General features: G+C 41.6%; 1 protein-coding gene and 1 long non-coding RNA gene across 9 annotated transcripts in view; both read left to right on the forward strand.

Annotated features, from left to right (window-relative positions):
* Nucleotides 1-26,785, forward strand: part of LOC130421035 (uncharacterized) — a 133,429-nt gene that overhangs the window by 77,562 nt on the left and 29,082 nt on the right. The window lies entirely within an intron of this gene.
* LOC130421034 (uncharacterized) lies at nucleotides 17,262-25,221 on the forward strand. Of its 4 annotated transcripts, none has more exons than XM_056748685.1 (6): nucleotides 17,262-17,713; nucleotides 17,788-17,858; nucleotides 17,956-18,015; nucleotides 18,115-18,162; nucleotides 18,301-18,450; nucleotides 18,547-25,221. In XM_056748685.1, exon 6 carries the CDS (start codon nucleotides 19,659-19,661, stop codon nucleotides 23,661-23,663), a length of 4,005 nt encoding a protein of 1,334 aa, XP_056604663.1. In that variant the 5' UTR covers nucleotides 17,262-17,713; nucleotides 17,788-17,858; nucleotides 17,956-18,015; nucleotides 18,115-18,162; nucleotides 18,301-18,450; nucleotides 18,547-19,658; the 3' UTR covers nucleotides 23,664-25,221. The 4 variants fall into 4 exon arrangements, with proteins under 4 accessions (XP_056604663.1, XP_056604665.1, XP_056604662.1 ...); XM_056748687.1 differs by having other exon boundaries at nucleotides 17,817-17,858; XM_056748684.1 differs by having other exon boundaries at nucleotides 17,262-17,858.

Genomic DNA, 26,785 nt, shown 5'->3' on the forward strand with positions numbered 1-26,785 from the left:
AGAATCAAGCATTCCAACGAGCCGTGTAATAATGCAAATTGAAAACTTGCGCACCGTGGCTTTATGTAAACCTTTTCATTTTCCATTTCTGCCTTTTTTATCTACTTGACATTTCGCACCAATTTAAAGTGAATGGCTTTGTCTGCATTTGAATTGCTCTTCGCAGGTTAATTACTTTCTGAAAATGCAGATTCCCTATATTGATAAAACAGTGAACAACCGTTTTACCAGTGTCACCAGTAAATGGCTTGGATTCTCTCCGTGACCGTAGTTGGGCACATGTTTAATTTTTTTTATGATATAGAAAAGCTTGTTCAACTTGTCAAGAATAATTTAATATTTAGATTTTTTACAAGAAATGAAAAACAATTATAAAAAAAAACCTTAAGAATTTTTTTGAATCTTTAAAGCAAATAAGTAACATAAAAGGTAAATGTAGGTTGTGTTCAGTTTGGACAGCATTGTTGATTTCTTATAGGCAGGCAATTGTAGAAAACTGATCAGGACAAAATTATTAGTAAAATAAGTAAAATGCTAAATTAGGCATGTAGGTGAAGTACTGATAAGAACTGATAAGTGTAAAGATAGAATATACAAAGAACTTAATAGTTTTTCGACTTTACTCATTCTTAGGCCTTCTCAACTGTATATGTTTTCCTTCAGCTGTATCCAAACAAAGATTAAAATAAGCTGCCCTCTTCATGCCCTTGAATTGGAAGTAAATAGGAGCCAAAATGTTGAAGCTCCAAAAAGCACCTAAATCTAGCGGCTTTATTCATCTCTCTGTTTATTTGTGACCTTCACGCTGGCTTAAGATATTTGTTGTAGCTGGAGAGGCAGAGAGGATGAAAAAATATTCCTGGTTGTTTTTTTCTGAGCTTCTTATCAAGCTGCAGCATCGCATGTAAACATCAAGTGTTTTTAATAACAGTGCAGTATAACAAGTGTGAACAAAATCTCTCTGGTTCGCAGGTATGAAGAAGACTGATTTATGAACTCAATCAAAAAGTTTCTCAACACTGAGGTAAATTCAGGATTATATACCTAGAGGCAACATCAGCCCAAAACACATCAGTCAGTCAAATAAAACGACCAATAAACAATTGACGACTCTCCAAGGAATATTAATGTTGTGAAAACTTTGGTCAGACTAAGTGTTATAGAATAAAACTTTGCTTTGAGGGAGAAAAGTAATTTCAGATTACAAAATGATGTTCTAGAGCATTTCTTTGGGTCATTTTCTCATTGTAAGTTCATTACTGGAAATGAAACGTATATTCACTTATTCAAATTCATTCTTCTTCAGTCCCAGAGGGCAAAGACTGCTGATGCTCATCTCACATCAGCACAGCAGTTCCTTGTACAGCACTGCTGATGTCACATTCTACAATTTATCATTCTTACAGAGATAATACAGTAAAAGCTTAGAGTTTTTTCAAACGCATTATTACCACTCTGTCATTGACAATGAACTGCTGCCTGAACATCCAGTTAATATTAAAGTGAAAGATTTTGACAAAAACGCAATTGTTGTACAGTGAGGTACATTAAGGTTCGTTTTTATTTGATCTCTTGCAACGTGCTATCAGAGAAGAGAAACTATGAGGGATCCGCAACCAAATAGATGCATTTTATGAATACAATCATGACGCTTTATCGTGTTCATTCACGTAGTCCTCGTGACCCGAGGCATCATTTTATTCAGTCAATCAAAACTTGTGATCAGATTTTTCACACCCCTTAAATTGAAGGTAATGGCCTGAAAAGAAACATCTGTGGTAGGCCTACTGTAATAATATAGTTTACTTTAAATGCAGGTCTGAACTTCATTATCACAAAGATTATATGCATAATTTCATGTCAGACTTCTGCAGCTGTTTAACTGTCTGTCTCTTTAAGTGTCAATTCAAGGACAATTAAAACATCCACGACAAATACTAACTGATGTCTATGCTGACTGTGCCGAAAGTAACTTTTTGTTTGTCTGAAGTTCTGAACAGTTTTTAATGTTAACCTTTTGCTCGTTGCAAAACCCTATCCCATGAACAGACTTTGTCAATAAATGCACATATTCGCAGAGTAAATTCACTTTATAAATTCCTGAATTAGTCTTGTTCATATTGCAACAAGCTTCTCATTGTTATCTGTCTGTCCCTATACAGCCACGGAAAAAAATAAGAGACCATTACAAAATTATTTTCCGTTATTTTTTCAATTGACTTTTTATAGGACTATGTTTAGGGGAAATGATCTTTATCATTCGGTGAAATGCTAACGATATCTCTCCAAAATTATAAAATATATTTTTCCTGTTTGCATTTATTTGCAGAAAATGAAACAGTAAAGATGCTCTTTATTTTTCAGACCTCAAATACTGCGAAAACAAGTTTATATTTACTTTTAGGCAATTCAACAGTAATATTTGTACATTTATTTAGTAAAATTTTCTTTTTTTTATGTGATAACCTCGTGCTTTTTATTGCAGTGTTCACGTGTCTTGCTGTCAGTCTTTCATATAGCTGTTGGATGACTTAATGTCAATCCTAAAGTTTGATTTCGTTCAAATCCAATAGACACTGGACTGGTATGGTCACAATACAGATAGAAATGCTGATTAAATGAAAATGTCTCTTAATTTTTTATGTGTGTCTTATGTTTTTTAATGTAATGAAAACGTCTTGGTTACGTATGTAACCTCAGTTCCCTGATGGAGGGAACGAGACGTTGTGTCGAGAACGACAGATGGGGTTCGCCCTTGAGAACCAATCAACTCTGACTACTATAGAAAAGGCCAATGAAATTTGGCGAATGCAATTTGCATGCCGGGCTCCGCCCCCGGAAATCCGGTATAAAAGGAGGCCGGCGTGCAGCATTCACTTACCTTTGTTCTGAAGAGCCTGAGACCTCTCAAACTGCAGCAGAATACGATACGTGTTCGTGGCATAAGGGACACAACGTCTCGTTCCCTCCATCAGGGAACTGAGGTTACATACGTAACCAAGACGTTCCCTTTCTGTCGGTCTCTCGACGTTGTGTCGAGAACGACAGATGGGGTTGCCTATGGAAAACGCCACAACGCTGTATCGCGTCACAATCTCTAGCGAAGCGACGGTAACAAGCCTGGGCGTGTCATCTCGAAGCTTTCGTGAGACTGTAACCTTCCAGTGTGGTGGTCGGGGGGTTCCAGAGCTTTCTTGGAGAAAGATGGGTACAGCCCTGACCGGTAACTTTCACGGACGGGGCCTTAGCTCTCTATAGGCGAGAGGCCGTCCAGATCAGTTTACACCGGGTAAGCGCGACTCTTAATCAGAGAAGCGCTACAGAGGCCACCTCCTACCCGTGGGGAGGAATATGGTGGATATAGGTATGGTCTCGTCCTTGGAGGAGAACGCATGGAACGTGCGGACTGAGTAGTTAACCGCGAGGTGGAGGCCCACCTGGGGAAGCTCATGGGTTACCAGGAGTGGGAACCATTCTCATGAGGATACATCAGACGGAACAGCCCACGGAGGGGGTGTTACAGACGTCCGGTAGCACTAGGTCCGGTTAGAGCTATCTGTGATAGCTCACATGGTATCCCGGCCTAAGGGGGAAGGCTGCTCTGCCCAGCCAGCCCCCAGGGGGTGCTTGTTTGGTGATGGATGGAATGCCTATTCTTAACCAGTGTCTGGGTAAGAAGGGAGGCTGGTGAGGTACCAGTTTCTTAGCGATGTGTTCGGGTAAGAAGAAAAGGTAAATAGCACACTGACCCAACCTGTTAGAGGGTGGAAAGGTGCTTTCGCAGGCATACGCCCCCCCGGATGCCAGTCCTACATGTCGCCACGCAGGACGTGGGCTGACACCGGGTTTACGCGAAGGTTGTTAACCCTTGCGAAGGTGTTTGGGCATAGCCCAACCCGCAGCTCTACAGATGTCTGCTAGAGAGGCGCTTCTGCCAGTGTCCAGGAGGTGGCTAAACTCCGTGTGGAGTGAGCCCTCACTGCCAATGGGCATGGGAGATTCTGAGATCGGAATGTCGTCGTAACGGCGTCCACGACCCAGTGCGCCAGCCTCTGTTTGGAGACAGCCTTCCCCTTCTGCTGTCCTCCAACAGACACGGAGCTGGTCAGAGCTTCAGAGCTCTGCGTGCGGTCCAGTACGTACTGGACACAACACTAATCGGGTTGGGTCTTCCTCCCCTATGGGGAGCGCCTGCAAGTTCACCACTTGGCCCCGGAGGGAGTAGTGGGAACTTCTTGGGCACGCATCCGGGCCTGGGTCTCAAGATAACGTGAGAGTTTCCAGGGCCGAGTTTAAGGCAATCCAGGGACACGGAGGATGCTCGGTGGTCCCCTACCCTCTTGAAGGAAGTGAGCGCCGTCAGGAGGGCCGTCTTACTCTATGAGGAAGATCGGAACCTCCGAGGGGCTCTTTGGGGGGCCCTGAGGCTCCCCAGGACCACTTAGGGTCCCAAGAGGGTATGGAGCGGAGATGAGGCGGATTCCGCCCTCTCGCTGCTTAGGAACCTGGTGACCAGGTCGTGTTGCCCTAGAAACTTTCCACCGACTGAGTCGTGATGAGTGGCAATAGCGACTACATACACTTTCAGTGTGGAAGGGAGATGTTAGTCTCCAGTCTCGTGAGGAGGGGAACACAATCCTGATCAAGCACCTCAGTGGGTCTTTCTCGTTGAGAAAGACACCAGGACGAGAAGAGGCACCGTCTAGAGGCGTGTAACCGCCTAGTAGATGGGGCCCTAGCCTGGGTGATGGTCTCAGCCGTATAGGGGGAGTAGCCATCTTAGGATCTTCTCGTCCCGTCTAGAGACCAGACATGGGTGTTCCAGAGGTCTGATCTGGGATGCCAGAACGTGTCCTTCCCCTGAGAGAGCAGGTCCTCTGTCAGGGGAATGGTTCAGGGGGAGTCGCTATCCAGAGCATCGGCTCTGAGGCCAAGTGCGGTTAGACCGGTGTGGTGTAACCAATAACACTTGGTGCTCCTGCTCCCTGACCTTGCACAGAGTCTGTACAAGAAGGCTCCTGGGGGGGGAAGGTGTGCTTCCGCCCATCCCGCGGCCAGCTGTGCGCAAGGATATCCGTGCCGAGGGCAGGGACTATCAAGCGGGCAAATGGTGGTGTTACGGGAGGTGAACAGGTTTTACCTGGGCCTACCCGAACAGCCTCCAAATGAGCTGGACTGCACGGGGGTGGAGTCGCCACTCTCCACGAGGCATAAACTGGCGAGAAAGCACGTCGGCTGTCTAGTTCAGTTTGCCCGGGGTGTGTGGCCTGCAGGGAACGAGTCACCTGTTGACTCCACCGGAGGAGGCGTCGAGCAAGTTGTGTTTAGCTGCTGTGTGCGAACGCCACCCTGACGATCTGTATTCGCTACAGCTATAGTGCTGTCCTCGGAACAGCACGTGTATGTCTCGCACGAGAGGCCGTAGCCTGCTCAGTGCAAGTAGCATAGCCCACAACTCTTGGCAATTGATATGCCAGCGCAGGCGGGGGTTCGTCCAACACCCCACCTGCGTGCCCGTTGCACACTACACCGCACCCCTGCAGGGAGACTTCAGTCGTCACCACGACCTGCCTCATAACCTGCTCAGAGGGACCTGAGTCCGTCGAAAAAGTCATAAAGACTAGGGGTTATGGTGCGTCGGCAGCAGGGCGGCATCACCATGCGCCTGCTGCCGGTGTGCCACGCTCTCCTCGGAACTCGACTCTGAAACCAGTGTTGGAGCGGTGTCATGTGCATCAACTCGAGGGGTATTAGCCCGCGAGGACGCCATGTGTCCCAGGAGCCTCTGAATTGTTTCAGGGGGACCGCTGTCTGCCTAAAATGTTCATTTCAGACAGTTCAACACTGGTTGGGCACAACTGCGGACAGGTGTGCCGACATGGTGACAGAGTTGAGTTCCATACCGAGAAAGAGGACGCTCTGCACTGGGGAGAGCTTGCCCCTCTCTTGGTTGACCTGGAGTCCCAATCGACCTAGGTGCCGGAGCACCAGGTCCCTTTGTGTACATAACAGATCTCGCGAGTGTGCCAAGATAGGCCAGTCGCTGAGATAGTTTAGTACCCGCTCGCCTTCCTCCTCTCAGGGAGAAAGGGCGGTCAGGGACAGACCGAAAGGGAGGACTCTGTACTGATATGCCCGCCTCTCGCACGCGAACCGTGGGAACGGCCGGTGTCGAGGAGGATCGAGACATGAAAGTAAGCGTCCTTCAGGTCGATTGCCACGAACCAATCCTGACACCTCATAGATGTCAGGACGCGCCTCTGTGTGAGCACCCTGAATGGCAGCTTGTGAAGGTGCTCTGTTCAGGGTACGCAGCCTTTGGGGGCAACCCGCCGTCTTTCTTGGGAACGATGAAGTGCGGGTGGTGACCCACTGAACATCTTGGTTTTGAGGGACGAACTCGATGCCTGTTTTGCCAGAAGGGTGGTGACCTCTACCCGAAGTACGGAGGCGTCCCTGCCTCTGACAGAGGGAGAGATGATGCCCCGAAACTTGGGTGAGTCTCTGGCGAACTGGATCGAGTAACCAAGACGGACCGCCCTCATTAGCCAGCGAGACAGTGTGGGCAGCTCTCGAGCTCCCAGGGACTGTGACAGGGTGACCAAGGGGACGGTCTGCTTCATCATTCCCACGGGGGGTGGTTCGTCGGCTGGCGGAGCTAACCATGTCGCGGGGAGTCCCCGGAGGGAAGGTTTTTGCTCCGCCTGCTTACCTGCCTGGCGGGACAACGGCACGCACTGTCGGTTTGAGAGTGGTGACGGCTGTCGTATGTGTACGACCTCACGCCTCGCCAGGGTGTGAGGTCGGTTCGCCGAGCACAGTCCAGTGGAGTGTGCGATCGGCTGCAAGTAAACCCGGGGAGAACAGAAAACTCAGTGAGTAAGTGGGCGCCAAGCCCTAACAAGGGCCCGGCTTTGGTGACGAGGCAGGAGTCGTCCCGTACCGACCGATCAGAGCCGTGGCTGTGAAGGTTCGGGCCCGATGTTGTTCTCCCTGGGGTCTTCCCGTCAGTGTCCCTTCTCGCGAGGAGGTTGCTGACGGGGTGTAGGTTTCCCCCTCGACCTCTGCTTCCGGGGTGCCGCCTGTGGGGGCACAGGAACCGGAGCCGATGCCGAAAGGGTCCTGGGTTGCAGGGAAGCAGACGTCACGTGAGATCTCGGAGGCCTGTAGGCGGCCGAGTCGCGGCGTGAAAAAAATGTGGTTAATTGCCACTGTCTGCTTCGCCGTCAAAAAACTGCTGAGCGCAGTCCTCGACGGTGTTACCAACAACCCACCCTGCGAGATGAGTGCATCAAGAAAGCGGACTTCCTTGCTGTCACTCTTCTGCACAAGGTATAGCCGGGGGTGTCTCTCCTGGACCACTACCGTGGACATCGTCCGACCCAGGGCCCGTGCCGCCGCCTTAGTCGCCCGTAGAGCGCTGTCAGCGGTGGCACGGAGATCCTGCATTATACCCGGGTCGGCCTTACCCTCGTGGAGCCCTCTCAACGCCCTGGCCTGGCGGACCTGCAGGATGGCCAAGGCATAGAGAGAGGAGGCAGCCTGGCCCGCAACATCGCAAGCTTTCGACACCAGTGATGCCGAAGTCTTACGTGCTTTGGACGGTAGGAGTGGTCGATCCCCCCCCAGGTGGTAGCCGTCCGCGGCACAGGTGCACCGCAGGCGGACGTTCCACCCGGGGGATCTCGACGCAGTCCTTGGCTGCCTCACCATCGAGGGAAGTAAGGGAGCCGGAGCTGGTTTCACTGGAACGGTCCGTGAGTGGAGCGTTCCAAGTTTTACACAGCTCCTCATGCACCTCCGGGAAAAACATGGCACCCGGGGTGGGCGCGGTTTGCACCGCGCACCGACCTCGGGAACCACGCATCCCCGGGTTAGCACGGATGACATCACTTCTGCTTCCTCCTGAACTCGACCGCTGGGGGTGGAGTTTGGATTCGGCAGAGTCGGATGCCAGTCTCCCTCCGATGCTGCGAGCGACATCTCATCTACGTCACACATCGTTTCCGAGTGTGTGCGTGAGGATCCGGACGGTATGCCACCGCCGGTTGGGGAACGTTCAGAAGAGCGAATCGGGGTGCGATCGGCCCGTGAGCACTTGGCTGGCGGGTTTACGTTCGCAGAGTTCCCCGTATCACTAACGCTGCTAACGTGGGTGGTCATCGGGGCCGTAGCCACAGATGTCACAGCCCGGGTAGCAGACGAAATGGTGGCTGGTTCCCGTAGGAAGACAGCCACCCGTGACCGCAACTTCTGAATGACAATCTGCCCGCAGTGCAGGCAGATGTGTCAACGAACGCTGCTTCAGTGTGCTGGACGCCCAGACACCTAATGCAGCGATCGTGTCCATCCCCCTCCTCGATGAGGGTGCCGCACCCAAGAGAACAGCGGGACATGCCGCGCTGGAGAATGCTCAGTCAGTCCTGAAAAGGACTTTTAGAAAAAAATCTCTAACACCTCCGGAACCGCCGAGACGCCCAGGGGAAGGTCGCTGCAGGAAGGGACGATCCGCTGTAACACGTCGTAGCACCAGCGTGTAGTTGTAGAGGATTGAATCCTGAGTTGTACTCATGAGCGATGGCTCTGAAGAACAAAAGGTAAGTGAATGCTGCACGCCGGCCTCCTTTTATACCGGATTTCCGGGGGCGGAGCCCGGCATGCAAATTGCATTCGCCAAATTTCATTGGCCTTTTCTATAGTAGTCAGAGTTGATTGGTTCTCAAGGGCGAACCCCATCTGTCGTTCTCGACACAACGTCGAGAGACCGACAGAAAGGGAACTACTTTAAACGGTGCAGTTTGTTTGTTAAATATTAGCTTGTTTTGCATACAAACAGTGTTCTTTAACAATGTGATTTCAGTTGAAATGCAATAAAAGTCCAAATAAAAATAACTTCAAGCACTGTCTCTTCCACCTTAATCTCAGACTGAAGACTAAAATAAACCTGCCATGAGAATTCACGTGATTTGATGTTGATCTGGTTTTTCAAACATGCCAGGTACTGTGTGTCGTATCATCTGGAAGATATGACAAGTAGAACAAATAGTAGCTGAAATAATGATGGATTTTATAATAGACCCTGATAATGGCTTTTTATGTCTGTTTGTAATTTGTTACTAAGTTTAGCTATTTTCTATATTGTTATATTGTAAAAAAAAATGATAACGTTGAAACGTTGTAGGATGAACAATAATTAGATACAAGTTTTGATATAATGTTGAAAATTGTCATCGGATTGAAATAAAAATGACATAAAACAAAAGAAGGACAGAAACACGGATGCATTATTGATCCTTGGACAAAAATTCAGTGCATTCATCATAAAAAAGTTTAAATAACATAAAATAGCAAAAAAAGTAACGTATCAACACAAAATAGGAACAACTGTGAATGGTAAACAATCATCCTTCAGTGTCTTGTGTGAGAGTTTCACTACTTGAAATCTGTTCTGCATAAAGCCATTGAGCATCTAAATGTGCAGATATTCTCACATTACTAGTTTCAGGTCTCTGGATCTGCTAGTCTTTGCTTACCATGTTGCTAATACTCATATTTTTCTATTGGCAGATACTTATATCTGACTTATTTATACTTGTATTGTCTATATGCCCAAACCTCTTTGATTGTTTGGAAGCACGCAAGCTTTTAGATAACTGGAAGGCTAACATACACATATTAAACACCACTACAGTTCAATTTTCATTTTAATGAAGACTTTACCACTAGTTATGATACTAGAAATGTTTAATTCTTCATTATTCATATCTGCCGTTTTGCATTTATGTTCTCTTTTTTGTTCCTGGGCAAAAAAAGAGTTGTTTACTGTATATTTTCTAATTTGGAGATATTTTATCTCATGCACAACAAAATAGCATGCTGCCCTTTCTTTGTCACGTTGCCGAAATTTAAGAATGTGATTTTTTACATTGATGTGTATACTGTAGATGGCATATTTCAGAGTAAAATGAACTTGTATGGCAAATCTCTTAATGCGAACAAACTGTATCACTGTCCTCTGATCCCAGGAAAACTAAAATCATTTTCATCTTTTAAAAAATTTCATTTGGTCTGGATCGATCACAGTTCCCTTTGTATTTCAGGCATGTACATGGGGATGGATCTGGCAGTCAAAAAATGTGATTGTTTATGTTTATCTGTATGTATTGTTTTCTAATCAGACTTTGCTGATGTAGGAGGCAAGTTAACCAAAATGCGGTGAAGCATTACGGAAAACACAAAACCCGCCTCAATTTCACGGCTGGATTGTTTAAGTGTTTTTCGCAGGCAGAACTGCAAGAAAGAAGTTCAATGTTTCATTTTCAAAACCAAACAGCAAAATACCCAAGATCTTGTTGTCCTTGTTTCGTCCCGATTCGTCTCATTACAAACATACTTTCTTGTTTCTGTTTTTCCCGTAATAGCTTAAATAGAGTGAAAGCATTTGTTTTGTTATTATTGACTAACATCAGTAAACATGCTGACAGTTAATTATTCACAGCAGAAGTTTCATAAATCTATTGAAATGGCTTCATACATCATTCCATTCTGACTGGTGCTTAATAGCAAAAGTAAATTAATTTTCAACAAAAATAAGTACTCAGTCGTTGCACTCATTTTGCACACTTTTTTTTTTTTAAGACCACACAGAGTCTTGGGGTACTAGTTTTGCTTCCCATATTAATAACTCAATACAGTACCATAAATGTTAGCATAAAAATACAATTCAACATCAAAAAACGACAAACATTTTCATTTTATAACCAGTCTGTACCTATGACAAATAAACTTGAAATAAATTGGGCTTAATATTAATATTATATTACAGGGAAAGCATTTATATAAAAATGCATATATATAAAAATCTATACCAGGGATGATTGTATGGTTAGTTGCATGTTATTTGCATTTTCATGTAGTTATTCCCTACAACAGACTCATGACAAACAGCTTCTGTAACTCCATATGATTCAGAATAATCATGTGCCGTCTTTAAACTCCCCATGGCTGTACGCTTACTGGTCATGACTTATTGATTTGGAAGGAAGGAAATCATTTAACCCAGACTTATTTGCTTGTTAAGTGTTCTCAAGAACTGCAGATGTGTGGATTAATCTGAACAACCCCTTCCAGTCTGTTCAATAAAACATTAAAATAGTTAAAGCTCCCAGGAAAATCTGCTCTCTTCAATGGTGCTGCTTTCTATCTGAAATATCTCACTGAGTTAGTCAAGGCATTTAGTTTATCTAAAGAGAAAATCAATTTCCTACAGTACATGCGGCGTGTTGTCTTATCTGCTTTCATTTTACAAAAGCACAACAGGTGTGACTGCAGTCTGCTGACATATGAGAGGATTAAAGAGACTTTCATAGATAGTTCACTCAAAAATGAAAATTCGGTCATTGTTCACTCAGCATCATGTCATTCAATGGTCATGTGACATGTCATCATGTATGGTCCATACGAAAGTCTCAAAATACACAGTCAAAACAGACTGTAAAATTTGCTCACTACTATTTCAAGATGTCCCTGTCCTATTCGTGTTATCACTCTTAACCTTCTCATATTTCTTGTGGTTAACATTACGACTTTGTCTGTGATCCTTTGAAAATATATAGAACTTAAGGTTTATTAAGTTACATAACTAATTAAAAATCTTTTCAGTATTTAATCAATATTTATATCTTTTAAAGCCGAGTTATGTCTTTTTCTTTACAGTAAACCTGCATATCAGAGCCATATAAACAAACGTTTCTTTAAATTGTTTAAGTGCTGAAAATCGTTAATAAAATTTGTGTGAAGATGATGTCATTCAGTGTTATCCAGCCTTATTTGCTAGATTTCCTAATAGAAAACTGCATCCAAGCTGTCCCTTTATTTTAAACGTGTAGTTTAAAGTGCTTCTCCATTTTACATTAAAGAGGGCTAGCTGACAGTCTCACATGCCAACTAATAATCCGGCGAACTTTTATGTAAGCAGCGACTACAAATATTCATCTTCTCCTCATTTCACAGCTCTGGGTAGAGATGAATGGCTTCCGTTGGGGCAGTGGATGTGTTTTAGCCACCTGAGCGTAAATGCGGAAGTGATCGTGCAGTCTATTTCCTCTTCATTAAGTCTTCAGGTTTCATCTTGGGATAAAAACCACAGCCGATATTAGAAAGATGATGAAACACCTGTAGAAAAGCGAATGAGAAATTGCAGTCCTTGTAGAAATAAAATGTACAGTATATAGACAGCAAGACAAATCACTAGGTTTTGAAACAGAGCTTTTATTTCTCATATTAATCACAGCACATTTTTGCATGCGAAAATGGTCCCAGGGATCCCAAAAAGTATGTCCGCATATTTCTGACACAGTGAAATTGGAATTCTTTCTCTGCTTTGATGCTGCTTCATGTAATAGGGTCAGAAATGTGCACCACATTTTTATTTAAATGAGAGTGTGACATAGTTACTGCCCGTCGCCATTATCTCTCCAACCAGACTCACATTGAGTACACAACTACGACAGATGATAAGAAATCTGTTTTAGTTATAGACTCCGTGTTGGAAAAAGTGGGCAGATAATGGTAATGGACAGTAACTGAAGCTCTTTGTCACTTGGATGTGCATTCCCAAATTGGACACACATAAACTGAAATTCTCTTTTCTTCTTAGTATAGACGGAATTACTAAAAACGTGGAGTTTTACAGAATATCTTAAAAGTAAAGCAGTTCAAGATTCATCAAACGGACAGACGTTCTCTGTCTCTTATTTCCTGTGTTTTTTCGTGGACTCTAATTAGATGAAGGGTTTGTCAAAGCAATATTGCCCTGGAGTGCAGGAGTGCAGGTCGAAGTAGAAACGCAGGCTGTCAAATGAAAGTTGAGATATTGGACAGCCATTAATTTACCTCGGGCTGCTCTGTATGCTTCAATGTGAAGTGCACAAACATCACCATCCAGTTACACTACTGAGAAATGTCCTGCTGTTCCTCGATTCACAGTGCACCTTATAATGTAACACATCCTCAGAGGAACAATGAAGTGATGGAGCAGCTCCTTCAATTCCCAAAACTGCTTTTCTCTCGTACAGAGAGAAGCATCAAACACAATGCACTCAATTCACATCAGCTGAGGTGTTTCTTTTGTCTCCTGTCTGAAAATAAGCAGGCGTTTCCTAATAAAAGATATTGTTTCTTGTATCTGATGGCTGTGTATTTTGCAATTTGAACTAATGGCACGTGAATCCATTTTGTGTGGTTTAATCTACAGTATTTACTGTAAAGATGATTCTGCCATAGACTCTTAAAAATGAGAGTGCTTCAAAAGGTTATTTAGAAGAACCTTTTGGTTTGATAAAGAAGCTTTAACATCTTTCTGTTGTAAAAAAGGTTCTTTGTGGGGGAAAAAAGAGAAAGAAAGATATGGTTCTTTTAAGAACATTTGACTAAATGGTTCTTTGTGGAACCAAAAATGGTTCTTATGTGGCGTCACTGTAAAAACCCTTGAAGCACCTTTATTTTTAAAAGTGAAAAATAACCTCTTTTGTCTAAATGGTTCCATAAGGGGCTATTCACATATCACGTCGTTTGGGCACGCAAGTTCGTCATTTCAAATGTAGATGCACGGCAGGCACGCACAAATAAGGAGCTTCATGCACAATTTACTATGCGCATCAACTCCGCATCCAGATCGAAATAAGTCAACTTTTCAGAGTCATTTGACTAGAGACAGCGGCGCCGCTCGCGTCTTCCACACGGTTTTAGATGCCCCTAAAGAACCTTTAACATCCGTTTCAAAAAAGGTTCTTTGTGGCGAAAAACGGTTCAGATTATAAAAAGGTAAGAACGAGATGGTTCTTTAAAGAACGTTTGACTGAATGGTTTTTCATGCAACCAAAAATGTTTTTTCTATTGCATCCTTGTGAAGAACCTTTTTTTTTGTAATGTAGAGGAAATCATGCTCCTGTGCTATTTTTCCCTGTTTAGTAAATCTGGCCCTTAGTGAATTATCTGTAAACATTCACTGTTTTGCTTTACAGTGCTCTTGAGAAAGCTGTTCACCTTTTGTTAGCGATCTAAATCTCACCATGACGTCTGAGACTGATCTAGGAACAGAGTCAAAACCATCCTTGTGTGCCACTTAGTCACGGCAGGAGTCCATTATCATTTACCATGATGGTTTTAAAGAGACTGTTTACAGAGCAACAGAAGAAGGAAACAAATAATGATTTTCAGGCTCCAGCTAGTTTACTGCTAGAAAAGCTCTTGACACAAACTCTGTACAAGAGTTTCAAATGAACTGGGTGGTTGTCGGCCTTGTAAGAGCTACAAAATCTAGACAACCATTAACTAACTTGACACGAGCAGAGAGCCAGTGCATTTAATTGCAGGAATCAGCGGGCAACACGTCACAGTCCGAGACAAGATATACACTTAACGGAAGTCATTGTTCTCAATAAGGGCCTTTAGGGTAAATGACACTGAATCTTTGTCAATAGCTTGTTCTAGTTCTGACAGTCTTGACAAGTCAAATAGAAGGGCAGAGCTACAACGTTAGCATATACCACGCTTTCCAAGAGCAATGTTGTTTGTTTGCAAATCCAATCCAAATCCAAGTTCAATTCATCCTCCCTGTGGGAAAGCCTGGATGTCGGGGTACTGAAATCACACAGTATGTGTAACAGATGTTATTGAATGTTTGAATGTTATGTTTGTATCAGATCAGCAGTTTAGAGACATTCTCTAAAAGTTTGAGAAGGCCTTTTTTTGGGTCAGGAAATTCACCTTTCTAAGTGCAGAAAATTGCGGAAATGCTTCAATAGTCCGGATGCTGTGTCGTACTTTAAATGCTACGAAAAGTATATGTAGTTGAAGTGTGTTTTTCAGTGGTACCTGCTTAAGCAAGTATCAAGATTAACACAATATGTCGTTTGATGGCTGTTGCATCTAGATGGATGTGTTTTTTTGTAGCGTCGTATTTATTTTTGTTGTGAGCACTGATAAATTACCTAAAAAAAAAAAAAAAAGGGTTCACCCTTGTGTTTTACTGTTGAAGGGACAGGCCTACTGTAAAATTACAAAATTGCATTTGACATTAAATGACTGTTGAATCGTAACAGGTAAAAATGTGAAGATTTATATCAGTTATTATATTCCATTCCATTCCATTTTCTACCGCTTATCCGAACTACCTCGGGTCACGGGGAGCCTGTGCCTATCTCAGGAGTCATCGGGCATCAAGGCAGGATACACTCTGGATGGAGTGCCAACCCATCACAGGGCACACACACTTCAGTTATTATATATATGATGAGTAGTAAATATGATACACCGTGTGTCAAAAATTGTGATTTATTACCCAAATTTATGGCCCCCTGCTGTGTTTTTATGATTATGACCTCGTTTGACCCCCTAATTTATGGCCCCCTGCTGTGTTTTATGATTATGACCCCCTTTGATCGTGCAACGTGTGTACATTTATGACCTTTGTTGATGATCATAAAAGATGTTTGTAATGTCCAGACCTCGCTGTCACACACCCCCCCTTCACAGGATGTCATTGACCAAACATTGAACTCCTGTGAATGAGGGCAATAAAGAGTTAAAGAATACAAGAAGCATGTTTAATAAAATAGATATATAGTGAACAAATAAATAAGACAAAATAGTAAGGTTGAGATTTTTAAGCTTAAAAATAACTTTTTTAAAACATTATGAACTTTTTTCAGAATGAATGGTCTTTGACCATAATCTCTATGGATGAAATGACATAAAAGGAGTTAAAAAATTAATAAGAACTGATGCTAGCTAAATAGTGTTTAACTGAAATAAGATTAAATATTTTGAAGTAAGGTTTTAAGTTTTTAAAAGAACATACCCTGTGTTTTGTGGGGGTGAGTCGTTTGCAGTCAGATGTTCAAATGGAGATGAACTACGGGTTAATGTTGTGAGTTTCTTTGTCCCCCCTCGTTACCTGAGTACCCCTCCCTCCCATCCGCACTAGATCTTTTAACATGCAAAAAAACATGGTGTGAAATCAGTGTGATGTGGATGCATTGTATATTAGAGAGGGAGAGAGAGTAAATTAAATTGTGTTATGCGGAGTGATGGTTCTTCTAAGAGTAGTTTAAAAGTTTTTGTTCTGCATGTCTCATGTACTTTCTATATGAACCCCACACCATATGACAAATGTTGGCTTCTTATGGCTAGACTCACAGCGGGTGTGTGTCTCAGAACAGCATGAAGTCTAGGGGTCTGTCTTTCTTATCAACATGTACCATACAAACTTTATACTTGGGTGTTTTTATGACTTTGTAATCAGATGATGGGGTTTTTCGGTTTTTTTTTTCTTTTTTTTTTCGGGGTTATCTGCTAGTTTAAAATAGTCAGCTTTTTAAGTTTTTAAAAAGAAAATACCCGTGTTTTGTTGGGGTGGGTCGTTTGCAGTCAGATGCTCAAATGGAGATGAACTACGGGTTAATGTTGTGAGTTTTTTTTGTCCCCCATCATTACCTGAGTACCCCTCCCTCCCATTCACACTAGATCTTTTAACAAGCAAAAAACATGGTGTGAAATCAGTCTGATGTGGATGCATTGTATATTAGAGAGGGAGAGAGAGTAAATTAAATTGTGTTATGCGGAGTGATGGTTCTTCTAAGAGTAGTTTAAAAGTTTTTGTTCTGATGCCTGGTTCATGTCCTGTCTACATGACCCCCACACCCTCTGACAAATGTTGGTTTCTTATGGCTAGACTAACAGCGGGTGTGTGTCTCAAAACAGCATGAAACTAGCGGTCTGTCTTTCTTATCAACATGTACCAAACAAACTTTATAATTGGGTGTTTTTATGACTTTGTAATCAAAGGCCGGGTTTTTTCTGGTTCCTGGCTCTATCTTCAATATCTCTAACCCTCACAGTATGGCAAACTTATATGTCTCTAAAACACTGCATGAAGCTAGGGGTCTGTCTTTCTTATCAAGATGACACGAACAGAGTTTATAATTGTGTGTTTTTATGACTTGGTGATCAAAGGCTGAGGTTTTCTGTTATTCTTAGGGTTGTATTCTGTATTTATAACACTGGAGTTTGGCAATGAGTCCTGATGCGTAACATAACATAAAGTCTGTAAGTTGTGATTACGTTTTATAATATAGAGAGTTTTCAATTAAATATCTGTGTGTGATGTTATCTCTTAAGAAATGAGAGGGTTCCAAGTTTAAGTCTTTTATCTCTAAAATGGTGAAAGCGTTTGAGACTTTGATAAGAAGGATGATCTCCCCCCCCAATCAATGTACAATGATATACCTTTTAATTAAAGGATATGTCCCGACATGTTTTATTCCCGTTCATTTAAGAATGGTTCACAATGTAATATGTATGTTAAGCGATAAATATGCGATGGTACAGGTTTAGCGTCCATGGGTTAAGTCAAAGATTAATTAAACCAATTTTTTTTTCTATTCATCATGCATGATATTCTACTGCCCCCTTGTGGCTCCCGTGCATATGGAGCAACGGTCGTCATTTTGTTTTTACTATTAAAAGTCATAAAGTAAATTAGGGAGGTTCTTGGTATTCATGCAAATATACAAATCACATCAGGGGGAGTTACTGCCCTCCTCCTTCATTCATTAGGCCTTCGCGCGCTTTTAGAATACATTGCAACATCGGCCCCCGACGAAGACTCTACTCTACACATATTTTAAAACAATGACTTCGAATCTAGTTGGTAAGTAAAGTTACATTTATTAAGGTAGCTTCCTTGTTAAATATACTTATTTGTTTAACTTTAACGTTTAACAGGATTTAAATAATCTCTGTGTACGATGCAGGATCTGCGGAAGCAGTAGCATTTGACCAAATTGATCTGCTTTGTGAGTATTATTTCATCTCGATATACTATTATTTTCGAAAAATGGTAGATTTATAAATGTTTTATTTATATTTGGTTTTATTTTTAATTCTATATAGTAAATGCTGAATTGATTACTGCCGCAGTTCAAAGCGATAATGCTAATAGCAATTTGCAAGGTAGGCTATGTTTTATCTTCAAAATAAAAAGTCGTATTCTTTTACGTTTTGTATCTTTGTGTGATGTTTAAAATTTGAAATATTTTTATTTCAATATAGTAAATACTGATGCCCCTCAAACAAGTGCTGCACACAGCGATTTGCAAGGTATACTTTATGTAACATCTCTTTTCTGAAAAAAAATAAATAAAATATATATTGTCTAAAATCAGTTTGAAAATGAAAAAAAAAAAAAAAAAAACTATCTTGTTGTTTATTTTTCTTTCCCCGGGGTTGATAATGTAGCATTTGTTACACAACCAGGGTTTGCGAATACAACAACGTCTTCAATTTCTCCGAGTCCGGTTAACAGGCTCAGTCGAAAACGCAGACGTGTCGCTATAAATTCGATACCAGCGGATCAAAACGTTCCCCAGCAAGCTATTCAAGCAGTTGGTAAGTGTGACTATTTAGCTATTATTTATTTAGGATTTGTAAATATGTTTTATGGAGTGCTAATATGGTTCTATATTTTGTACTACGTCTAAACAGATTTCTACACGGAAGATGTACTGAGGGGTGATGGTACGGAAACTTGGAGCAGTGTTTTGGAAGAGATCTCGGAGGCCATCAAAAATATACCTGAGGTCATTTTAACAGACAACAGCGAAGTCGTAACTTCATCCGGGGTTCAAGGGTCATCTACTACGGAGGATTTAATTGTTCCGGTGAAATCATCTGTGGATCTACCATCCAACCAGTATCACTTTAACCATGAGTTGATGCTGGAGATAAGTGAAAAATGTCGCCAGATGCAAGAAAGCCTGAACATCCACAGTGAACTAACGAGACGGATGTATGGATGTATTGACACTTTATTATCCAATTCAGCGGAGCAAGGTTCGTTAAACAGGGTACTGTTGGAACGTACAGACAATCTTGAAGGGACATTACAAAGGAGTGTACAGAGCCATGAAAATGAACGCCACAATAGACAACTAATGGTAAGATTATTGGCTAATCTTAATAGCGCTATTTTACACAATGGTAGACTTTAATTAAGGTTAAAAAACTGTTCTTGAGTCGTTGTTGTCCGGAATTAACGACTATTTAGTATTCTTAAAAACAAAATGATTTCTTGATATACTTTTTGTTTGAATTAAGGTTTATTTTAACATTGCTTCTAGAGCTGCTATTGGTGTAGGGGTTTAATGTGTATTTTGTGCATTCTAGCTACTGTGTTTATTTTGCAGGAATTAAGGGTAATTTGAAATGCTTTTCTTCAGCTACTGTGTTTATTTTGCAGGAAATAAGGGGTGTTCTTATTTGTATGTTTGATTATTTTAGTGTGTATTTTGTGCATACTAGCTACTGTGTTTATTTTGCAGGAATTAAGGGTAATTTGAAATGCTTTTCTTCAGCTACTGTGTTTATTTTGCAGGAGATAAGGGGTGTTCTTATTTGTATGTTTGATTATTTTAGTGTGTATTTTGTGCATTCTAGCTACTGTGTTTATTTTGCAGGAATTAAGGGGTTTTTAATTGCTTTTCTTCAGATACTGTTTTTATTTTGCAGGAAATAAGGGGTGTTCTTATTTGTATGTTTGATTATTTTAGTGTGTAATCAGAGGAGAATCTGTCTAACGGGTAATACTATTTTTAAAAATGGCGGGTAAAAGAGTAAGGTCAGATGATGATTTAAATGGCTGTCAACAGATACGTTCTGTAAGAGGTAGAAATGAGCATTTGTCTTTAACTGAACAGCTACAAGAAGATATCGATCAGCAAATCGAAGTTCTTGGGGGGGATTATCGAAATTTTGATATGGTTTTACAAAGTCTGGATCTCCCAGAGGAAATAGATGAGCCTTCATCCCCTAACATATGTGAAAGGCTTGAGGAAATTATTCAGATGCAAAATCTGGATTTTGAAAGACGATCTAACATATTACAAACCGGTGATGGTGAGATTAATAATTCCGCAGAGCAGGTACCAGATAACCCTCTGGATTTAAGTCAGAATGATTTAGACACACTTAGATGTACTGGTGGTAATGTAGCTGATTATACAATTGTCCCAAGACCATTTTTTAATGGGTTAGAGATTCACAGAAATATGAATTTAAGAGAAATAGCGTCCACAGATTTGGCCGCATACACTATTTTTGTGCAAGACGCTTTGTCTGAAATTGTGTCCTTTTCCAGACAGTTGGGAGGTGAGGGATCTTTTATCAATATCAGCCTCAGAGGTCCCAGTCTAAAATCGGATGTGAACGCTTTATTGCGCCCTGGTAATGACGATGACGAGAGGCATTTTGTAGATCAGTTTGAATCTGTTGTACAAAGTAATGCTCAGGTGATGGTTGATGATAGTCTGCAATTACATGTATCCATAGCTAGAAGTCGGCAGGGGGGTGGTACCCGTAGGAAGATAACTGATATAGCCCATGATGAAGTGCTGAAGAGAAAAAGAATGAACTTATTCTCACCCTGTAACATGACTAACAACTTGTGTTTTGCTATATGTTTAGCACATTTTCTCGACCCCCTGGCAGAACATGCTGTTTTAGAAAGCAGGGCCTGTGATATACAGACTGCTGCAGGTCTCACATCTCAAGAATGTGTGGGGTACAATCATGTTGCATGTTTTGAGCAACCGTTAGGTCTGAAGATAGTGGTATTTACCAGGGCTAGTGGCGGAAAGTTAGAGATGTACAAAACCCATGACGAGCCACATGATAAGACAGTGTTTCTATACCTGCATGATGGCCATTATCATATGATAGAATATGTGGAGGCGTTTCTTGGCTATCCTTATGTGTGCAGTTACTGTTACAAAGGTTTTACAAACCGACTGAATCATGATTGTGCATATAATTGTTCTGTATGCAATGACATTCAGTGTTACAAACAGATTAAACGGTCAATACACTGTCCAGACTGTTTGCGATTCTGTAAATCAGAGTATTGTTTTAATGCACATAAAAGGGTTTCTGGTGATGGATCTGGTAGATCAGCTTGTGACACAACCAAATACTGTAGCAAATGCGGTAGGCGTTATCATGTAGCCACAATCCAAAACAAGCCTCATAAATGCCCTGCACTCTGTTGTTTCTATTGTAGTGTGGATATAAGCCATGAGGGTTCGCATGAATGTTTCATACAACCTGTTCCATTCAAAGTGATTAAAGACAAATACATATTTTATGACTTTGAAACAAGCTGCGATGCTGGTAAACACATTGCAAATTATGTTTGTGCCATGACATTTAGGGGCAAGGCATTTGAGTGGGGTGGTGAGAATTGTATCAAGCAGTTCGTCCAGCAGTTTAGACGGCCAAAATATAAAAACTACACATTTGTGGCACACAACGGTGCGGGTTTTGATAACTTCTTAATCCTAGAATATTTCTGCAAGGAGGGGCTCTTGCTTAATATAGTCATGCAGGGTTGTAGATTAACCTTCATGTATGACGAGAGTTTCAAACAACGTTACATTGACAGTTTCTCATTTATGCCAATGGCCCTAGCAAAGACACCTGCCGCATTTAATTTGCTAAACACAGAGAAGGGTTACTTTCCGCACTTCTTTAACCGGACAGAGAATCAATGTTATCAGGGCCCCTATCCAGCCAAACATTACTATGGTTACACGACAATGTCAGACAGTGCCAGGGTTAAGTTTGACCAGTGGTATGACACACGCAAAGGAAAGATCTTTGACTTCAAGAAGGAGATTGGTTTGTACTGCATGAATGATGTTGTTTTACTTCGTGAGGCTTGCATCACGTACAGGAAGGAGTTCATTGAATGTACACAGGTAGATCCATTCAGCTTTACAACTTTAGCATCCTGCTGTATGGGTGTGTTCAAATCACACTTTCTCACCCCTAACACAATAGCTCTGACACATAATAATGCATACATACACCAGCACAAGACATTCTCGAATGTTTCGATTGAGTGGCTTGAATATGTGAAAAAGACCCGTGATGTGGACATACACCACGCATTGACACATGGTGAGATGCAGTTTGGAAGTTTCTATGTTGACGGTTATTACGAACAATCTGGTGTAAGGAAAGCACTTGATTTCGCAGGGTGCTACTTCCATGGCCACGGGGAATGTTACAGATCAGATGATATCAATCCACAGTCCAAACTGCCATATGGAATACATTTGAAAATGTTTAATGATAGGCTTGAGGTTTTGAGGAAATCATACAATCTTGTTGTTGAGGTCATGTGGGAGTGTCGTTGGAGGGAGCTTAAGAGAACTGATGCTGATGTAATTCACTTTATGTCCACTTACTCTGCACCTGAAAGATTGAAACCACGTGATTCGTTGTTTGGCGGCCGCACAAATTCTTACAAGCTGTTCCACAAAGCAGGGGAGGGAGAGAAGATTAGGTATGTTGATTTTACCAGTCTGTATCCATTTGTTCAGTCTCGAAGGCCCTACCCCCTTGGTCACCCTGAAATTATCTTCAAGGATTTTCAAAAAATTGAAAATTATTTTGGGTTAGTCAAAGCTAAGGTCCTTCCACCCCGGGGTTTACTCCATCCCGTGCTACCTTACCGATGTCAAGGAAAACTCATGTTTCCCCTTTGTCGCACCTGTGCAGAAGAGCTAAGCAAAGTTATGCCTTGCACACACACTGATGAGGAAAGATCAATTTCCGGGACATGGGTTAGTCTTGAATTGTTGAAAGCTATTGAGAAAAACTATGTAGTTTTGAAAATTTTCGAGGTATGGCATTTTCCACAAAAATCTGACAGTCTGTTTGGTGGGTATGTGAAAACATTTTTGCGTTTTAAACAGCAGGCCTCAGGCTACCCCTCACACGTAACCACTGAGGAGGACAAACAGGCATACATCGACGACTATCATCAGAAAGAGGGGATTCAACTGGATCGTCAAAAAATCTGTCACAATCCCGCCCAACGTTCAATTAACAAATTGTTGCTTAATTCGTTGTGGGGTAGGTTCTCCCTCAGAGAGAATATGCCTAATTGCAAGCTTTTGCAAAGTGCTTCGGATTTTTCTCAGTTTATCTTTGGATGTAAGTATGAGGTGAAATATTTCATGTTTGTGTCTGATGAAGTAGCCTTGGTACAGTACCGACATGTAGAAGGGTCCGTTTACGAGACGCGCGATGTTAATGTATTCATCGGGGCGTTTACTACAGCGCATGCACGGTTGGAGCTGTACAACCTCATGGACAGGTTGGGTGATAGGCTACTGTATAGTGATACGGATAGTGTCATCTACGTGTCTAGAGATGGAGATTGGGAACCTCCTCTGGGGCCTTACTTAGGGGACCTTACAAATGAACTTGATTCAGATGATTTTATTATAGAAGTAGCTTCTGGAGGTCCGAAAACATATGGCTATAGGACTTATAAGGGAAAGGTCACAATGAAAGCAAAAGGTATAACCCTTAATTCAGAGAACTCCAAAGTCATTACACTCGACTCATTAATTGGTCTTGTTGACAGCTATGTGACATCATCTGACAGCAATCAACACCTCCTTGCTCACACAGACAGTATTGTTAGGAATAAAAAGAACTTTACACTGAGAAACAAATCAGTTGTTAAAAGGTTCAAGGTGGTTTATAACAAACGACAGCTTCTCCCTGATTACACAACTCTTCCTTATGGGTACTAATAATGTTTTTGGGTATAGGGGTGTACAAGAGACAGAGGGGTTTGATTTCAGATTTCAACACCCGTTCTCCTGTGTAATAAGTGGGCCTTCCAACTCTGGGAAGACGTATTTTGTCAAAATGATGTTACAAAATGCCCAGAGTCTGATTTCAGAAAAAATTGAAAATATTGTGTATATATATGATTGCTGGCAACCTATGTACGATGATTTGTTGAAAATGTATGACATTAAATTTATTGAAGGTATTCCACAGAGTCTTAATGACGATCGTTTGTTTCCACCCTACAAAACTAATTTTTTAATTTTAGATGATGTTATGAAAGATGCTAGTGGTAATTCTGAAGTTGAAAGAGTCTTCACAAATTATGTTCACCACAAAAATCTGAGTGCATTGTACATTGTTCAAAACTTATTCTGTCAGGGCAAGGCTAGTAGGACAATCAGCTTGAACACAAATTATCTGGTATTGTTCAAGAACCCCCGAGACAATACCCAAATTAATGTGCTGGCCAGACAGATGTATCCTCGAAACACAAAGTTTTTTATGGAGTGTTATCAAGATGCTACCCGCATTCCTTTTGGTTACCTGATGATCGACTTTAAAGCGAAAACACCAGAGCAATATCGTCTCAGAACAGATCTGCTCTCACAAAATCCTGTTGTCTACATTCAGAAAAGAACACACTGACGTAATTAGAGATGTCTGCAAGACTTGTAAGAAACCTGGCTCTTTTAAAGTTGTTATTAAAAGCTACACCTAAACAAAGACGCGTTATTTTAGCGGATGCCACAGACGAGTTCATTTTAACATTGTGTGAAGTGGCTCTAAACGTACTTCATGGTAATGTACCACTTACATCGCAGCAATATCAGAAGCTGAAGAGAAGAAAAAGTGAAATCAAAATTGTCGCGGACAAACAGGTTGGATTTAGAAGGAAAAGAAAGTTAATCAATCAGAACGGGGGATTTTTCATACCTCTTCTTCTAAGCGCTGCAGTGCCTTTCATTACCAGTTTAATTACTTCTAAATAAGTAAAGATGGAGTATGCTGAAAAGATGTTTCTAGTACCACAAAGTCAGTTGGATAAGATCAAGACTGGTACCCCACGTGAGACTATTCAGCAGGTTGTGGAGAATGACTTGGACATGACTATAAGAAATATTTTGAACCGCCCTGATCTGGGGTCATATGAAAAGGCTAAGATGTACACTGCTGTTTTACAGAGATTTTTAACACTGTCTAAACAAAGTGACAGGGAATCCAACACATTAACATTAACCATACCACAGGCTGACCTCGTTGAAAAAGATAAAGAAAAACCTACTGTGACAGATAGTGTGAGTGGTGATGATGCTCTGGACAATGTTGTTGAGGACATTTTAAAGCATGTTCCAAAGAGGAGTGTGAAAAATGTTCGATACATTTTAGATAAAATGTCCAAAACTAAAGAAATCACGTCCTGGGGGGAATCAGGAGAGTTTGTTTTTAAAGGTAGAACGATCCCTGGTTCACACATGTACGATTTACTTAAAGGTGTGACGGCACCACAAAAGATTGCTGATGAACGGAGACCACATGGTTGGAACGAGTTTCTGGAGGCCATTGCTGTTTTAAATATACCATACTCTATGGTTCCAAACCACTATGTCAGACATGCGGTAAACTCATTTAAACACAGAACGTTACAGCCTGTGAACGGAGCACCTGAGGGGAGTAGACAAAGAATACGTGTGAACACCCCTTCAACACAAGAAAATTATCCGGAAGGCAATGCATTTCAATCACCCACTCTTAACCCATCTCGTTGGATACATTTTTAAACTCATGAGATTTGCATGATTATTGTTATTGTCGTTTACTTGTTATTATATGTATTGTTCAATGTTTTACATATGAATAAAGGCTTGGAGACACCCCATTTCTGTTTTTAGAATTTATTGAAAACATAAGACATAAACATTTCACCTGTTTGTACACACTGAATACAATTTAAAACACTTTCATTACATTGAGCATGTTTTAGTTTTTTAACAAAAGCTGACACAATTTTATCATTTTTAACCAAATCATCACTATACAGTCTCATAACGTAATCATAATCAAACCCTTTAGCCATGTGGTAGAGGAAAAACACACAGTGCTGTCCGCATGTGTCTGATGAATAATCTTGGACTTGTAAGTTCGAATGCTGTATCTCCTTAGAATTGCGTTTTAAAAAGTTTTTAATATTTTGTGGAAATCCTTGGTAATCGGGGTTATTACCAAAACTGTCAAAAAAACATCCTACACCATCCTCATTTACGTAAATGGCTAACCAGTGTTGTCCCGGCATTCCAGAAGGATGTGTGTTCAATATAACCATCAAGGGTAGTTTTTTTATTTGATTTTTGGGTAGATAGTCGTACGGTAGCACACCGAGAAAATTGATATTGCAGGAGACCTTATCCATCACGGCCGTAAGCTGTATAGTATTCATTTTGGTCTATTAATAGTAATCAACCAGTATCTGACGACGATTTGAAACCTCAAGAACACTGTCAAATGTAGCATAAAGTAGCAGATTTATTGTGCGGGGTAGAGGTTGTCTAAAACGTGCTTCCAGTCTAATATTACCGCTCTTGATTAGTGATACGTGCTGAGAGCATTCAGAATCAGGTGTTAGGTTGAACATATAAATTGTGTATCCAAATAAGAATTCTTCTCGGTCAATAGATAGGGACTGATTTTTAAGATGCCTTCCAGAAGCCAATGCTAACTGGTAAAATTCCCTCACTGCTGACCCATTTTCATATTCAGGCTGTAGCGGCTTCGCAGGGTGTTGTTGCCCATCAACATAGATGGCTAAGAATTCTAAATCATAATTTTTAAACGCGAAGGGGTTTTTATCATATGAACCTACAAATGCATCATTATCAACCATGGCTAGTACAATAGATTTTGGTAGAGTTCCTAAGAATAGGTTTTCTTGAGTGCTCACCCTGGAACCTACTGGTATGGAGAAATTTTTCAGACATACTCGGTCCATTGGGTATTTAGCGGTGGTTGAGAGCAGGACCTGCGCGTGGCCCAACCTTACAGCTGGTGATACTGACACTTTTTTCACAAATAACGATGCTGAGAG

Source organism: Triplophysa dalaica, chromosome 5, assembly GCF_015846415.1.
Source record: "Triplophysa dalaica isolate WHDGS20190420 chromosome 5, ASM1584641v1, whole genome shotgun sequence".
Taxonomy (NCBI): domain Eukaryota; kingdom Metazoa; phylum Chordata; class Actinopteri; order Cypriniformes; family Nemacheilidae; genus Triplophysa; species Triplophysa dalaica.